The sequence below is a fragment of the Trachinotus anak genome, unplaced genomic scaffold (genome assembly GCF_046630095.1).
Source record: "Trachinotus anak isolate AG129_WGS33_773 ecotype Australia unplaced genomic scaffold, CSIRO_AGI_Tana_v1 ptg000021l, whole genome shotgun sequence".
NCBI classification, from domain to species: domain Eukaryota; kingdom Metazoa; phylum Chordata; class Actinopteri; order Carangiformes; family Carangidae; genus Trachinotus; species Trachinotus anak.
The window spans coordinates 1,924,775-1,941,814 of record NW_027273872.1 but is presented as its reverse complement, the minus strand read 5'-3'; the positions used below and the strand labels follow the sequence as shown (position 1 = coordinate 1,941,814).

At 40.6% G+C, this 17,040-nt stretch overlaps 3 protein-coding genes across 12 annotated transcripts in view; 2 read left to right on the top strand and 1 right to left on the bottom strand.

Annotated features, from left to right (window-relative positions):
* dlg3 (discs, large homolog 3 (Drosophila)) overlaps positions 1-6,157 on the top strand; it is a 75,166-nt gene extending 69,009 nt beyond the window's left edge. For all 6 annotated transcript variants that reach the window (XM_071457627.1, XM_071457629.1, XM_071457630.1 and 3 more), the window contains 7 exons: positions 778-819; positions 1,024-1,074; positions 1,176-1,277; positions 1,365-1,537; positions 1,784-1,893; positions 1,978-2,069; positions 2,945-6,157. In XM_071457627.1, the coding sequence (XP_071313728.1) occupies positions 778-819; positions 1,024-1,074; positions 1,176-1,277; positions 1,365-1,537; positions 1,784-1,893; positions 1,978-2,069; positions 2,945-3,051 (677 nt within the window). In that variant the 3' untranslated portion in view covers positions 3,052-6,157. The remainder of the gene's footprint in view (positions 1-777; positions 820-1,023; positions 1,075-1,175; positions 1,278-1,364; positions 1,538-1,783; positions 1,894-1,977; positions 2,070-2,944) is intronic.
* A 4-nt stretch (positions 6,158-6,161) lies between these two features.
* Positions 6,162-16,795, bottom strand: tex11 (testis expressed 11). 4 transcript variants are annotated; one of them, XM_071457635.1, is made up of 30 exons: positions 16,242-16,785; positions 15,949-16,023; positions 14,909-15,021; positions 14,485-14,569; positions 14,247-14,326; positions 14,083-14,163; positions 13,850-13,969; positions 13,540-13,620; positions 13,344-13,429; positions 13,183-13,240; positions 13,002-13,112; positions 12,810-12,891; positions 12,427-12,505; positions 12,136-12,287; positions 11,925-12,010; positions 11,407-11,544; positions 11,110-11,212; positions 10,875-10,999; positions 10,330-10,415; positions 9,713-9,766; positions 9,563-9,603; positions 9,384-9,461; positions 9,210-9,280; positions 8,594-8,707; positions 8,310-8,382; positions 8,032-8,181; positions 7,809-7,917; positions 7,564-7,684; positions 6,809-6,976; positions 6,163-6,618 (listed from the first exon to the last, which is right to left on the bottom strand). In XM_071457635.1, the coding sequence occupies exons 2-30, from the start codon at positions 15,974-15,976 to the stop codon at positions 6,547-6,549; spliced, it is 2,745 nt and encodes a 914-aa protein (XP_071313736.1). In that variant the 5' UTR covers positions 15,977-16,023; positions 16,242-16,785; the 3' UTR covers positions 6,163-6,546. The 4 variants fall into 4 exon arrangements, 3 of the variants coding, with proteins under 3 accessions (XP_071313736.1, XP_071313734.1, XP_071313737.1); XR_011684479.1 differs by having other exon boundaries at positions 6,162-6,618; positions 7,560-7,684; positions 15,949-16,795; XM_071457633.1 differs by having other exon boundaries at positions 15,949-16,785.
* Positions 15,933-17,040, top strand: part of kdrl (kinase insert domain receptor like) — a 45,682-nt gene continuing 44,574 nt past the window's right edge. For both annotated transcript variants that reach the window (XM_071457626.1, XM_071457625.1), the window contains exon 1: positions 15,933-16,071. The gene's annotated coding sequence lies outside the window, so the exon portion shown is untranslated. The remainder of the gene's footprint in view (positions 16,072-17,040) is intronic.

Genomic DNA, 17,040 nt, shown 5'->3' with positions numbered 1-17,040 from the left:
TGGAGTTTGTCAGGCAAAGGTCAAAGTTCAAGGTCACAGTGACCTCTCGTTCTTGTGAATGCGTTAATCAAGAACACCCAGAGGGAATTCCATTACATCTGGCACAAACGTTTACGTGGACTCAAAAATGAACTGATTAGAATTTGGTATACAAAGGTCACTGTGACCTCACAAAACATGTTTTTGGCCTTAACTTGTGAATTCATCTGCAAATTATGACACAATTTAACACAAATGTCAATAAGATAAAATGATGACATTTTATAACCAGTTGGTCAAAGGTCAACTTCACTGTGACATCATAATGTTCTGCAAAAACACTACTGGCCATTACTCAACGCTGTAACTCAGGAAGGGGAGATTGTGACCATATTTCCTGCGACCTGACTTGTTGGCGAAGGCGTATAACCACGAGGCGGTGACTCTAGTTTCTTTGTCATTCCCCTGATACGAGATCCGCTGCCACAGGCGTAGATCTGGCAATAGCAAACACTGGCCAGGGAACTGTGGGTCATTTGGGATATTGTCACAGGAAACACTTAATTTCCTATTGCTTGCACCTAAAACCACTTCCCTAATATTGCAAGAGCGTGGCTGCCGCACAAGACTTCTGCTTCCCTTTTTTTCAAGTGACCTAGTTTTTCAGAAACGCTGCTTTTTTTTTTTCCTGATGGCTTTTGAGGCAGGTGAAAATAATTTTCACCCTTAAGAAGAGAATTGATTTGAATTTAACTGTGTTTGAGATTATGTGCGACTCACTCTCTGATGCTTTTGCAGAATGCCTGACATCCAACACAAGTGACAGTGAAAGCAGTTCAAGTGAGTCAGTTTAATTTCTGGTCAATGGTCTTTCTGGTTTGTTTGACACTGTCTACAGGGATGAATAACACTGTAGATGGAAAACTTAGCTGTGAAATGACATCTGAAACCTAGAATTCCTCATAGTGTTTTATCAGCCATGATAATTTTATTGTATTTTTTTAAATGAGTTGTATAATTTCTGATGATCTTATGTTACTACAGAGGGACAGGAGGACACAATTCTTTCCTATGAGCCAGTCATTCGACAGGAAAGTGAGTAAATTGCTTCTCCACAGTTGAAAAAATATAAAACATAATTCAAACTTTTGTTTGTCTGTATTTATCTTCACCTGCCTTCTTTACCTCCAATCCAGTCCACTACACAAGGCCTGTGATCATTCTGGGCCCAATGAAGGACAGAGTAAATGATGACCTCATCTCAGAGTTTCCCCACAAGTTTGGCTCCTGTGTACCCCGTGAGTTGACAGCACACAACAGCTCTGCTCACTACACTACACATAACAACCGTGCAGAAAATAAACTTGTTTCATTCTCCTCTGCAGACACGACTCGTCCGAGGCGAGAGAATGAGATGGACGGCCAGGACTACCACTTTGTGGCCTCGCGGGAGCAAATGGAGAAAGACATTCAGGATAATAAATTCATTGAGGCTGGCCAGTTCAATGAGAACCTCTATGGGACGAGCATCTTGTCTGTCAGAACTGTGGCTGAGAGGGTAAGAACTGAGGCCTGTTTCTCTGTAGGACTGGGTTACCAGATTGGGTTTGGTGTATATTTGGGGTGTAACCAGAGGCATGTTGGGTTTCCTGCCAAATCGGAAGGCAGACATGTAATTAATGTTCCACCACCAACTTTCCCAAAACTTGTTAGTCTGCAGCATTACAGGAACCACACCACTGAATATGTGGCCTACTCTAAAAGTTAAAAGTATTTTTAACAAAGCTACTCTAACTACCTACAGGGGAAACACTGCATTCTGGATGTGTCTGGGAATGCCATAAAACGACTGCAGCAAGCACAACTTTATCCGATTGCCATCTTTATCAAACCAAAATCCATTGAAGCCCTAATGTAAGTTTGAGCTGTAAACTGTAATCAAGGTATCAGTGATTGTACCTTTCTGTGATAATAACTAGAACCCCTTGTGTTTTTCAGGGAAATGAACAAGAGGCAGACGTACGAACAGGCCAATAAAGTCTTTGACAAGGCAGTTAAGCTGGAGCAAGACTTTGGAGAGTATTTCACAGGTTGGTCTCTCTGCCCCTTTGCTTTGGGTCATTGATAAATGTTTGTAGTTGTGATGTGGGCTCGAACTAAAATTATAGATCAGTCTGAGAGTTGTTTTTTCTTTTTTGGTTCAAAAATCAGATTTTTTCCAAAACTCTTGAAAAGCAACTTGGTGCCGGGTGCAGATAAATCAGATCAGCTTAATCGATTAATCGTTCCAGCCCCCATTAATCAATTGTTTTCTTTCTTAATGTACATTACAGTTTCTTTTTCTGGAAATTAGGTTTGGAAAAGTGTCGGTCGTCTAACATTCAGGGTTTAGACGATGATGTGATTGTGAGAGAGTTCAGCGTAACACTATCTTCTACAGAGAGTGTTGCATTATGGGTTGTTTGTAACCTTAAGTCTTTGAGACTCAGTCAGCACTTAGTGTTTTGTTAGCAAAGTTTAACCTTCAGGAGTTTTGTGTAATGTGTTTACAGCAGAAATGAACCAGGAAAAAGTCTGTCAGCCAAAAATCAGTCTGTCACAGGCGAAACACAAAGAGACTGAAAAATGTTAACACACGTCAGAGAAAATGATTCTGACCAATGAGGGAGTGAGTCTCTGACTGACGTACAAAGATACACAAATATGGTTTTACCGATTAATAGTTGTTAATGTTTCACTACAAGAGAAAAGGCTTAAGTGATAAGAACTGAAGGATCAATGGTATCTAAGGGAAAATCTCCCACCAAGACAAATGAGAGTGTCTTTTGTCCTGTTCTGAAACCTAAAGATACTGAATTTGAAATGATAAACAGCAACTGTCTCTGTTAACTTTGGATTAATTAACCAGTTGTTCCACTTCTGATGCAACCAAAACATAAATTTGTCTGTGTGTTTGTGTCTTCAGCTATTGTACAGGGCGACTCACTAGAGGAGATCTACAACAAAATCAAGCTAATCATCGAGGAGCAGTCTGGTCCCTACATTTGGATCCCCTCCTCAGAGAAGCTCTGAGCTCCCTGCCGTCCCCTCTGCATCGGTGCAGAGCTCCCCTCCTGCCTCCCAGAAACCCCACCCAAGCCCAGATAGCCCCCCCTCCCCTTCCTCCTTCTCACCTCCTTTTTGCAGATATGTTTCATATCAAGTTTTAGTGTCATCATTATGTTACTCTCTAAATGAAAAAGAAGTCTTATCACCATTACTGTGACTGTGCACACCCCTGCATGAGTTTCTCAACAAATCCATTCAAGACTGGAAATGCCATTCCAAAGGAATTTGTCAAATGAAAACAAAAGGGAAAAGGAATAAATCCTTTTGTGAACTGGGACTGACTGAAGATCAGAATGTTCTACAGAAATCTGGAGAGAGGTGTTGGGATTCAAAAAGAAGTTGCAGGGGAACAGAGACAAATCATACCAAGTTGGAACACTTTGTAAATGTTCATCAAAATCACATTTAAAAAGACACGCAAGATGAGAAGTTGAAGACCAATTAAGGGGTTTTTCTTTTTTTTTTTTCTAAAAAGACTGGATAAAATCGAGCCCTGCTGATGGTACTGTTCAAGGAGTCATCTCTCTTGTTTATAATGACTGAGGAAATTAGTGGAGGAGCCTACAAACTGGTGATCTATTTATCACAAACCAGCTTGCTGTTTGGTCGTCTGCCAGTTGTCTGTGCTGCAGCTGATAAAGACATCCCGGGAGGCAGATCAAGAGGAAGAAATGCGTTGTGAATCTCTACATTTATATTATGAAATCACAAGATAAACGATAAAATCCTACTGAGATTTTACTACATATTAAAAAACTACACATTTTACACTTCACTAGAATTGTCAATTTGGAGGGCTGTTAGTTTTCTTTTTTTCCTTTTGTTGTTTTTCTTTCTTTGTGGGATTTTTTGCTTGTGGTTTTTAGCTGCTCTGTGTAAAGGATGGGGGTAGAGAAGTGTAACTGGGCTCTCTGCAAAACACCAAACTGCCTTACATCAAATACAAATTCTGTTTTGTGACTACCTGTTGTCTGTGAGGGAGGCTGCACACAATTGAAAAGGAAGACAGAGGAAACATTCTCATCTTTCCTTACTTTTTTGTGTCCTCCAACTGCCAGGAGGCCCGACTTGAGTGCAATAGATAAACAAAGTCTCGCCTCTGTGGGCGCCTTTTCTCCTCTGTATCTCAACCTTTTTGCTGTGTAATTTAAAAAAAAAAAATTAAAAAAAATTGGCCATTCAATTACAATTGGGACAGCCAGAGCCTCCTAACTCATGTTGAGCAGCAGACCACCCTATTACACTCTCTGCCTTCCAAGAGGATTCTCTCCTGATTGAATGGTCACATGGTACTGTCCTATCTGCCGCCATGACGGTGGCCTTAAAACGGGTAGAACAAGACAATAATTGTATTGGATGTCCTAACAATTAAAGAGTCGATATAACCTGTTTCGGATTGTCCCCCTGTGCCCCTACCAAAAACAACACTAAAGTTGGGTTTGATTAAACCTACATGCTTTGTGTATCTATAAACATATGAATTCTTAATGATTCTGTTGTCGGCAGGTGCTGAACCACTGTGTTGAGCTCTTAGTGTGTCTGGGGTGAGCTAGACCAGCTCAGGAATCTTAACGTACAGATACCATTTCCCCTGCGACTGAAAGGCCACGTTTGGGTGATGACACAAAGTTCATAGCACGAACAAGCACTGACGTTACCGTCACAGAACAGTGCAACAGGTTGCATCGCGCATCTTTTCCGTGAGGCGGGGAGCTTGTTCAAGGCCATCGGTGTGGTCACCTTTCAGTTGGCTGTAACATGGCTTCACCAGGATTGAAATGACCTGCTCCACCCCCCACCCCACCCCCCATCCAGAGCTTGGCACTGTATGTTAATGTGTGCATGTGAGAGGGCACATCTGAAGAAGGAATACTGTGGCCCCTGATCTTGTGAACGTTCTCGCTTTCCTCCTCAGCTTTTTGAAGAGTGCAAGGAGATTTTTTTTTCTTCCTCAGAGAGCCAGACCCAACAAGAAGTGGTAACCTAGACCTCTGGGTCCCTTGCTCTCTCCCACCCACAGAGCACCTGTACCTGCAGGCATTTTCTGAACAGGTGTGCCCACCTGCCAGGCACCACTGCTAAACCAGCTGTCATTACCTGTGTCAAAACCAGAGTTCAGGGAATAACCGAAGGGAACAGAGCCATTTATAAACTGCTTGCAGACTGTTTCAAAGGGTGTGGTAGCTGTACAATGTAAATAAGCCCCCAGCAGATCCCCCTCACCTGTGCTTCATGCATGTGTGAATCAAACTGGGACAAACATGTTTTATAGACCACAAATGTCAGGTAAGTAAAGTTTGAGCTACTCTTAAGATATACTTTCCATACAAATGTGCTGTATTGTTGGTATTTCTCTTCAAATGCCTATTGGAACACTAACTAGTCAGTTGGGAATTCACTTCCCTCAAATAGGGCCTGTCTACATGTGATTTATTGTGGAACGTGTCTGGGTGTATAGATTTTAAAAAATTTATTGTAAAATAATTAAAAAGAGATGCAGGCAGAAACCTACACAACATCACAGAAACCAGGAGCATTGATCAATACATCATTAGAAGTTTAGAATTGGTCCTCTCTGGTGTTTAGCTGAAATACAGCTGACTGTTAACAATGTGTGTGGTATTCATACCTCAGTCAGCCATGTCAAAGCCCAAAGAACTTGATTTCATTTTACTCTTTCCACTGAGGTTGTGGTATATAACAAGATGGAACCTGAATGCCTCTGTGTGTGTATAATTGATGAGGGTCTTTGTTCTCATGAGAGAAATGATGACATGTATGCTTTTATTTTTTGGGTGGGGGGGTCAGGGTTCTTGTTTGTACTTTTGGGTGATGATGTTTATGTTATAGCACATCTGTGCAGTAAGTGCTTGCAAACATGAACCCTTTGATTGTACAGTAGTTTCCTTCCTGTCACTGCAGGTGGTACAGCCTATCAGGACACTTGGCCTCATGGTCTTCCCTGTCCTAGTCATGAGGGAACACAGTCCTGCAACTTTTGTTCGGGTTTTATTTTGGGACTTGACAAGAGTTTATTTGTTTGAAAATAAAATATGTGACTCAGTTATGATTTTGATGTGCTTGTTATTCTGCTTTAATTGACTCAGTGGCTTTGAAAAAAACTCAATTATTACAATTATGCTTTTTTGGTTTTTTTTTAAAGATTGTTTTAGCCTTTATTGACAGGCGACATGGAGCAGGGGGGAGACGTGCAACAAAAGTCCCAGGCTAAAATCTAACCATGAAAAAATGCCTCTTAACCTCTAGGCAACTAGGACACCACACAGTAACATGAAGTTTAAAGCAACAATTTTTCAAACTGGAATTTGTGATGAACCTTTACCACAACATTAACAATATTTAGTTGCAATAAACAGAATGGAGCTGAATCAATTAAAAGTCTCCCTCAGTACAGGCGGATAACACCAGGCTGACACCAGCTGACCTGTTCCCGTCTGATTATTCCTCCATGATGAGGTTCTTCTTGGCTTTGTCCAACCGGTCCAGGATTTCACTGTAGAGACCAGACATCTGTGTGCACACAAGACACAACTGTATAACTTAATATGGTCTTAGCTGCAATGATCGTTAATTCTGCCTAAAACTTGTGTTTCTTGGGCCACAACCTTTGGCACATTTCCCTCATTCAGACTCTGTTATGCTCCACTGCTACAACCACCTTGTCTCCCTTATCCCCCCTTCCTCTCCACTAGGTCGGTACCTGTGTCTCGTAGCTCTCTTTCAGGGATCCCAGGTGGCAGACGAAGCTCATGGCGAGGCTGCACCACTTCTCAGCCTCAGAATACTGAGCCAGGCTGTACAGCAGTATCCCTGTGTTCCAAGCCCGAGTCAGCAACCACAGGGTCTCCATCTCTGGGAAGTCGTCCGGCTACAGAGAAGAGCAGGAAGATGTTCAAAAGACCATTTAACGGAGGCCACCTGGGTGACTCTCTTGAGCCAAGTGTATGGAAGGAAATCTGTGTTTGTAGTGGGTAAAAGCCTGTGAGTAACATTACTAACTTTCATCCAATCATGTTTTACTGTATGTTAACCTTAACTAATGCTTAATGTTAATGTTTTTCTCAACACTTTAACCTTGGGCTTTCACTTTGATCTAAAGAATTCCACAGCTTTTGAGTAATAACTCAATAAATGAAAGGGGAAATATGCACTGCCTCTAAAGCAGTGTAATGTCTCAATAATTTGATGCCTCTTTCAGAGCTGCAGCTCACCGGCAGTGTGATGACTTGTACAGCACATTAACATTCAAATTGGCAGGAAGGGGGTGGTGAATGGAAGCATCTGCTAATTGAAGTGCGGCTGAAAGCCCATTGATAAAAAGAGGCTTCTAGAACAGCAGGCAGGCATGGAGTGGAAGAGAGGGGGTTAATTATATAGCAGGCAGGCGGCAGTTCTGTTGGGGGGAACAGGAGGTGGGAGCCAAGGGATAGCGGTGTGTGATTGGCACTGACTCACTGCAGCTGCAATGATGGACAGGGCCTCCTCGTAGTAGTCCCACACTTCCCCCAGCACATGGGCCTCCACCTCTGACACACCACTTGGGAGGGACAGCTTGATCAGGCTGTGAACACACTTGCTAAGACGGGGACACAAAAACAGTCTCACAATCAGGAATCCTTTCATCCTAACAAGCACTTTGTGGGAATGGATCACTAATGAAATGCCAAGGGTATTTTCATGAAGAGAAGTGACGGGTTTGCCTGCAGCAGGCCAGGTCAGCCTGTGGTTGTTTCTTGTGCAGGGAGAGAACAACCCTCAAGGCCTTCTTACACAGCAGAGGGAAGTGGGCTGGAGGCTCCATGGCCAAGGCTACATATAGAAAAAATAATGATGCCAGCATACTGCAAACACTAAAATGTGGCTGACGTGCCTCTTTCTTTAGGCACGTCAGCCATCTATTTTTTTTTTTTTTTTTTTTTGTACCTGCAATGATCTCTAGCACCTTCGTCTCAATGTTTTCAAGCTCCAGGACAGACTCCAGTACAGTCTCAACCTTGGGGTCATTCAGCTTAGCACGAGCTTCAAATTCATACAGCAGCAGCAGTGTGTCTGTTGGGTCCTTTGGGAAGCTTCCTGCAAGTACATTTTAAGAATATTTCTTTAGGTCCATTTTCATTAACAAAAGACCTGAAAAAAGGAGATCTTTGTTTCTTTATAACCTGTAGAATCTGTAATTTGTTTCATTTTTTAACCCAAGGTACCTGATGCTTTCAGGGTTTTCCAGATCTCCCAACAGATATGAATGTGCTCCAGAGCCAGAGTGAGCTCCTCGGTCTGTGAACCAAGCAGAAACACAAAACAAGCAAGATTCATCATTGCCATCTAGTGTTTGGTTGCTCTTCAAAGGATTAAAATCAGACACCTACGCCAGCACCAGTAATGTGGTTAGTCACTTCCCCTCTCCGCTGGTCTTGGTAAATTTCCATCCATGTGGATGGAGAGGATGCTAAATGTAGGAGATGGGCAGAGGGAGTGGGTGGCACACCTGATCAGAGTGAGGAGACTTCCTGCAGAGCTCCAAAGAGGCAGCAGCAGCCATAAGCAGACATGTCTTCTGGCCCATGAGCAGCGTGCGATCAGGAGGGCACAGCTGGGAGAGCTACAGGTTTGACAGAGGAACTAAGGCATGGTAGTATGGCATTATTTTAAATACGGTATTTAGATTTGGATTGTAGTAAACCGGAGGTAAGATAAAACATTCTCTTCTCATTTAACAACAATTTCTGATGATTTGCCTCAAAATAAAGTATTTTATCTCAGTTTATCTCAAACAGTAGAAACAGCAGAAGCTTCCAGTTATATAAGGATGTTGTCAGGCATGTATTTAAATCAAGTATGTGCACTCAGTTAACCTCACATGGAGAAATAAAGGATCAAAAGCCATGTGAAATTATAGGTATTCTGATTAAGGTAAGGTTAGGAAGTCAGAGGACAGAGGCAACTATCAGGATGGGACGACTGTGGATCATTGTGGTGACTCCTCAACTGATATGTTTATCTTTCCAAAGCAATGTTAAATCCCTATTCAGGTTTTATTGATCTACAGCGACATACTGTAGGTATTGATCAATTCACCTGACACAGCCAATAAGGAAACCTACCTGGTAAGAGAGCACGAAGAAATCCCTCATTCTGTCAGGGCTGCTCTCGCACTGCAGAGCCGAGTTCCAAGCTGTAACAAGAATGCACGCACAGACAAAATGAAGGTGCTGCAACATTTTAAGTGAGAGTATACCATGTCAGATTTAAGTGGCAAGAAGAGAGAGTCTTAGCACCAATCTTCCTGAACCAGTTAGCTTCATCCATGCGTTGCTCCACAGTCATGTGAGACTGGTGTGAAACTTTCTGCAGAGCTGCAGTGATGGCAAACAAAACATCTGTGGGTTATGATGCACAGCAGATTCTGTAGTTTCTTCCCAAAATGCTATTTAACCCATGTTGTATATCTACTCACCCATTTTTAGATATGGTAGCAGGACATCCAGACTCACATTCCTACATGGAGTGAAGGTAAGAGATGTAAATCTGTTCTTTTATTTTATTAAAAGCTCCATCAATAACACTATATAATCGCATGTTATTAGGTACTTTCCCTTCCCCTCACCTCATCTCATCACTCGATTCTTCCAGTGTGGAGAGCACAAGTCGAACCAAACACCTATAAAAAGATGAATGGAGAAACTGGTGTTGACCTCCTTTCTTTCACCTACTAACTGTATTATACAGAGACACACTTTTAGAGGAGAAGCAGGGGAATATAGGTCAGTGGATCATAGAGGTGTATGGGAAACTAACAGACTTGCTACAGTCTCTCAGCACATTAGCCGTCCCCACTAAATGTTGTCACTTTATGTGTGAAACTCTAGCATCACGTTTTGTTTACACGGCCTCAACACATGAACAATTGAATGCTTCAGTATAGGTGAAATAAAAATTTGGAATCTTAAATTCATGAATCATATTTCTGTTTTCAAAAACGAATCTCTGCTATAAGGAAAACTTAGAGGTTAATATCAAGGTCACTTCTATTTTTGACTGTAAACAAAAAGAGTTGAAGAAAAAAAGAGTGCAGAGTTAAAACTCCTATATCCTCACTATATTGCTTTTATGTCAGAGATCATTTTAATAAAACAGATACATTTTTTTGCTGCAGATAAAATGTTTAATTTGTTATTAAACCCCCCAGTTGTATATTTAAGAAACATTTCAGTTCTCACTGACCTGAGAGCAGTTAGAACCTGCGCTTCGTCTGTGGAGTTTTCACACAAACTCTCCAGTGCCTTCATGGCAGTTTCCTGCTGTTCATTCTGTCACATGGGAACAAACATCCTCATCATCATTAATGCTTCCGCCCCCTGCCATGTTCATCACAATCATATAGTACTAAAAATAGAATTCCCACACATTTTCTATTTATTATCTAGTCCTTACCCTCACAAATTGCTAATGACTGATCACTGCCCTGTATGTTGATGCTGACTGCTGATAGTTTGGGAATGGGAATGTCCACTAAATGTTTTTTTAATAAATTTTAATTTTAACAATAATTTAATAATAATAATAATTTTAATAAATTATAAATATCACAGTTACATGAAATACTACAACTGTTGAGGACATTTTTGAGGCCCTATAACATCACAATACATTAAGACAGAAATGTGATCACAGTCCCACCAGACCTAACAAATAATTTCCTTATTAATTTCCACAAATCTTATGACTGGTGCACAGAAAGGAGTGATGAGTCCTATGATGAGTGCTACCTCTAAAGCAATCTGAGCAGCCAGACTGAGGAGATTGGAAGCAGCTTTGTCAGATACCAGCAGTCTGTCCTCACAGGCCACTGGACACTTGGACAGAAGTCCTATCATATTCACTGCCCCTGCAGCTGGTACAAATAAACAGCCTCATCATCAAAGACGCTTAAGATGTAGCAGTCACTACTACTATACATGCCTTTACTCTATATGCATTTCAAACGTAATGTGTTGTAGATACCTTTCTCCACATTGTTCTCCTGCACTGCGATCTTATAAACACTGAACTGAGTGAAAATGCTGTCAGGATCACATCTCTCTGCTTCTTTAATCGCCTCTTTGGCCTGATAAACACAAGTTTTCATACACAGTACATGTAAACATACTTAAATAAACTGCAAAAAAGTGCCAGGAGCTCTTGCCGTTGCAGCTGGTGACACAGACAAACTACCTGGTGAGTTCTATCCTGCACCACTAAATGCAGCCACTGGACAACATTTATTTCCCTGACTTGCTGCTGTGGCTCACGCTGCCTCACCTTTTCCAGTTGCTTCAGCTGCAGGAAACAGGAAGCTCTGTTCCTCTGCAGTTTGGCTAAGTTGGGCTCCATTTGACCTGCCTTAAAGAAACTCAGGGAGTAGTTATACCACTGCAGAGCCTCAGAATAGTTCCTGGCCTGGACAGAAACATAAACATTAAGCAATTAAGATTCTACATTAAAAAACCTATCCCAACTATTTTATTAGCAGTAGGCAGCTTCAGTGCAGGGATCATGAACTAACACTCATTCTGAAGCCGGTGCCTTGTTCAAATGCAGTGAAGGAATATTCCTGACATGCATGTCTTTGTGTTTAAAGGAAACTGTAGCACCCAAAGAAAACCTACACAAAAAAAAAATGCTAACTCCACAGTGATAGGTGAGCCAACTACATCCCACCAGGCTTCTTGCTATGAGGCAACAGTGCTAATCACTGAGCCACTATGCTGATAACTATATGTATGTGTAGATACTATAATATATTGTAATAATGATCAACACGGCTGTGTTTGGCATACCTCAAAGTGTTTCGAGGCTTTATCCCACAGCATGACATGTAGACTTGTGAGGGCCTGTGGAGTCAGCTGTTTTCCTGTATAATGGCCTGTGTGGGTGTAGAAAATGGTAATAATACAAAGGCACAGCTACACTGCATTACTTGCATAAAATTCATCATGTTTTTATTAAAATCAGACTTATTCTAGAAATGGAATGGAAAAAATAAAGTACCAGTAATAATGTCCTCTATCTTCTGTTTGCCCAACAGCTCCTTGCCTCTCTGCAGCAGCAGCTCAATGTGCAAGACAAGAGCAGTTCCCAGGTCAGGGGACGACTCAAAGCGCTGACACACACGTTTCAAATACTCAAATGCCAGCACTTCTCTATGAAAATCAAAACAGATATCATTCAGAGTTGGTTAGTATTTGTCTGGGAAAGCCTACAAAGAAAATCTGTATATGTGCACATGTATATGTAAGACAATGTGATGTAAACAAAGAGGCAAGAAAGAGCAGTTTTTACCTGTCTTCAGACATGAGTAGTTTCACGGTGCTCAGACACACTTCAAGAGAAACCTCACATTGTAGCATCTCATTAAGTCCTGAAAACATATTTTTATGATCTGCTTTTAAATGTGCATTTTTTAACTCTGCTGAAGTCACCCACATACACACATTAACAGTCACTGTAGAGATTTAAAATATTTCTGGAGCAATTAAACTCATCAGTGGCCACTTTTAACTTTTTTTTTTTATAAATCCACCTTTTCCCAGTAGCTTCAGAGAATCACACTAGACTTCATTCTTGAATCTACTTCTCTAACCTCTCAGCCACTGACACCCCGCTGCTGCCTATGTTAATCAAGTTCTGTATAAATAATTCAATGAGGTCTGGTAATAACTAACCTCCTCTGATATGATCGTCTGAGGCCCCACATCTCAGGAGTATTCTGATCTTTAAGTACAGCCCAGAAGCACTCACACATTCCTGTTAAATTTCACAGAGTAATTAGATACAGAACAGCTTCTCTTTAAGTAGGTGATTGCTTCATACTGCATATATAAATTACAACATGAAAATGATTTCTCATATCCCACCTTGTTGGCTAAGTTGACAGCATTGAGAGCCTTCTCCTGAAACCTGTGACAGTCCCACTCTAAATAAACTGTCGCAAGGAGCCTCAAAACCTTGGCCTTTTGTGAGAGAAACTGAAGACAATTTAAAAAAACATAAATATTATTTTAATTTGTACCCACTGCTTGAACTGTGCCGTGTTACCTGGACTTCAGATGCAGGGGCATATTTTTCATTCATTCTCCCAATATCATAGCTTTGGCTAAGAAAAAAAAAACTGAAATTAATCCAAAACAAAACCTTCTCCCACATCACTGTTTCTCTGCATGTCTCTGCTGAAATTAAACATCATGAACATCATTTACCTCAACCAAAATGTGCTGTCCTCAAACATTCTCAGATTGTAAGTGTCTACTCCAAAGTTGTAGCACATAAGGGAGAGGTAGGCAGTCTGCATTGAGGAAATATGTTCACAATTAACACACAATATGTATGAAAAGTATGAAACAACACTATGGAGTGTTGTTACAGTGATAACAGAGGGCTGCTTTTTTTCTTTACATCTTTTGGCAGCCGCAGCAGCATGTCTTTACAGCGTTGCATATAGACCACAGCCTCATGGTTGTTCCCTTGACTTAAGGCCTGCAAAGTAGGAGAGATTTGAACTTTTTGTTAAATGTCAGCAAACAGTATAATGTTCCCTATTAGCACAGGATCAGATATCCCTCTCTCATTGTTTCTCAGTTCACATTTTAGCTGTCTCACACTTCACACTGCAAGTCTGTCAGAATAGCACTTCCTCAGCTGCCAAATATCACAAGAACAAATATTCACATCGAAGGTGTTGAGCATCACATGTGCCACAGCTCACCGACTCTGCCTGGCATGAGAGAATTCGAAGCAGATCCTTCTCCACATCCTCCTTGCATGAAGTGATGTCAGGTGCACCATCACCTCTGGATGTTAGTTGGCTATAGAGGGTCTCCACACTCTAGGGATATGATGGGTTTGTTCAGGAATTTGTGAAGACATCATATTGAGGTTTGCTCAAAACTAAAATAGATCAAAGCTGTCTCAGTTTGAGTGTTATTTTTTTGTCTTCACCTTGACAGCCAGTCTTAAGAAGTGATCTGCTATCTGAGAATTTTTGCAGTCCAGCCAGGTCCTCCCTGTTTTGCTGGCCATCTGTAAAGATTAGACACTGACCAACAGACCCAGTCCCCCTGAAATATTGAGCTCTCTCAGAGGGTGCCCACAGTATTGCTTACCAGGATCTGCTTGCGGATGATGCCCTCTGTTGGATTCTCAGGCTCACAGCAGTACAGCAGGCTGCATGCGACATGACGCACTGTGAAGAAGGTGAGAACATTTTAATGTGTCGTGAGATTACTGTGACTTCCCCCTGCTTGCAATCCTGACATTGTTTCAACATTTTAGATGATATGTCTGAGTATTTTCAAGTTCCATACTCATCAGTAAAATTAAATACTGCAGCCAGAGGTATACCTTTGGCCTTCTGATTTTTACTTATAGTGGTGCCCACGTTCTTAGTGACTGCCCAGTTCCACAGCTGGATGGCACACTCTTCAAACTGCAATGTAAGTAAGGAACAGACGTATACGTGCAACTTAAAAATGCCAACCTACTGGCCACATAAAGATGATATAATGCTATATTAGAAAAAACTGTTTACTTATTACTAGATAAACAGATCTGATGAAAACTTTATGACCATGTAAATTATGGTAGAACCAGACTGGTAAGTTACACTATATCTCTTTTTAAGAGAGTAACAGAAAAATTGCCAAGGAGAAATTTGATTGTTAGCATTCAATACTGTGTTGTAGGTCCTGCATTACAAGACATAGGATAGATCCCTTGTCAGGATTGTGGGCTATAGTCAGACACACTCTCTCATACTTGTATCTACCTGTGGATCTAGTATTTTGGGGAAATCCTCTAAGCCAGAGACTTCAGAGAAGAGCTTCTCTATCACCTCATCATAATCTGTCTGCTGTTTCTGCAGCAGGTTCTCTGTGAGACCTGCATATGAACAAAAGTAAATGCACATGTTGACAGTACATGAACAAGGCAACAGCAAAACACTTCATCTCCACAAGTGGTCAGTGATGTCTGACACATTACAGCACAAATCACAATATCCATGTGCCCACTTCCCTGATAGCAGCCTTCATTTCACCATGGGAGACCAAAGGACAAATGTGTAGCTCATCGCTATCTTCTGGTTGGACTCAGAAATGAACAGTAAACGCACCACTTATCAATTCTGTCCCGTCAACAACAAAAGCACTTTACTACAAAGTGAAGTAGAAAAACACTCTGTCACAATTGTTATTTGTCTCAATAGCCAGTTTCACTTCTAGTGTGTGTGGCAATTTTAAAATCACTTTGTTGGTATAACAAATATTTTAAAATAACATTAATCTGTTAATGCTGACTGTTGACAGTTTGATTATTTAGTATTGTTATTCAGTCTAAAATAATTTGTGTCCAGATCCCAAAGTATTCAACAATTAGCTAATTAATTAATTAGCTAACGTTTTGCCCAAAGATTGTCTCAAGCTTATTTGAATGCGCCCTCATTGGGTCAATTAAACCTTAATGTTATTACTAGCCTACTGTAAAGGAAGGTAATTGTGTCTAAAGGTTTGTTATTCTGGCATAATAAATTACTTCCAATGGAAAGAAAATCCACCTTTATTAATTTTAGACTAAGCTAGTAAAACGAGTAAAAAGGCATGAATCAGATATGAGTGGAAGTCTCTTGTAGCTCTGGTAACCTAGCTAACTGCTAGTGACCTAGCTAGTTTGGAAGTTGAGTTACGTTAGCTAACTTTCGTAGGACTACGATATGTTGCATTAATTGTCATAGTGGGACTGAAATTCATTGCCCAAATGTATTGTCTTAAACTAAACACGTTAGACCAAATGAAGGGGACAGTTACTCACGTTTCACAGTTGAGACAAACAGCTCCATATTTTAGCTTTCAGCGCAGGCTAGCTAGCTCGTAGTTTGATTGACAGCTTTCACAAATGGCCGCGAAATTCGTCGACGAAGGGAAAAGCGTAAAGGTAACACAAAATCAAAGTTTACATTAGTGTTAACTTTTTAAAGACGGTATGTGTGTTCATATCTCCCAAAAATATACTCGTTCATTTGGTTGTTAAAATACTTGGTTACAGTTACGTGAGTTTATTTTACTTAGCTAGCATGAAGTGATATTGATAGTTAGCACTAATACCATAATGGCTGCCATGACATATTGATTGTCTTTTAGGAGTTTCTCTTGTGTCTAAGCCTATTTCACACAGGAAATTTGGTAAACTAAGCTGCAGAAAATAACCTTAATCATGGGTGCATTAACTACATTTAGGGGTCAGTTTAATGTCATTACATACTGGCACAGTGGCTGTAAATGGGACAAAGCCTTCATTAATGATATTAGTCACACCTGTGTTTCATTCTGTAAGTCACTCTCAGCTCTAGCAGAGGAATAACATTACATTGGATTTAAGTAAAGTTCACTGTGCCACAGGTCCACATTTACAACATGTACCACTTCTGTTGGAAACCAGTACCATATTTTTAATCCTTTTAACAAAAGTGCAGTAGCTAGATACTTTGGTCCACATGACTAAACCTGAGACCTTCCAACCTTTAAAACAGGATGTATCTGTTAAATTAGAGCTCTGTTTTTATAAAACAGGATAGTCGGTGCTACATTGAATGTGACAGCTACTTCTTTTAATTTTATTTCCAAATATTTACCTTTATTGCATTGAGTTTTGATTTGATGATATTTTTTCTTAATTCCATATTATCTTGTTCCATGTTGTCAATTTCATGTTGTACTTATGTCCATGACTCTGGCTTGAAAACAGACAATTTATAATACTGTTAACATGCAAAAATATTAATATTGTGGATGATAAACCTTTTTTGCCCACAAACATTTACATGATAAAGTTATATTCCTTTCTTACAAACCTACTGTATGAATGGGGTCTGGAGATTGTGGCATTTTTTCCCCCTCAATAGTC

Excerpts from the sequence above, each read along its gene's own strand:
- tex11 (XM_071457633.1), bottom strand. The coding sequence starts at position 15,976 with ATGGAGCTGTTTGTCTCAACTGTGAAAC. Across the intron at positions 13,430-13,539 it reads TGCTGCGGCTGCCAAAAGAT|ACTGCCTACCTCTCCCTTAT; the intron begins GTAAAGAAAAAA and ends TCCTCAATGCAG. Across the intron at positions 9,462-9,562 it reads GCTACCATATCTAAAAATGG|CTCTGCAGAAAGTTTCACAC; the intron begins GTGAGTAGATAT and ends CCATCACTGCAG.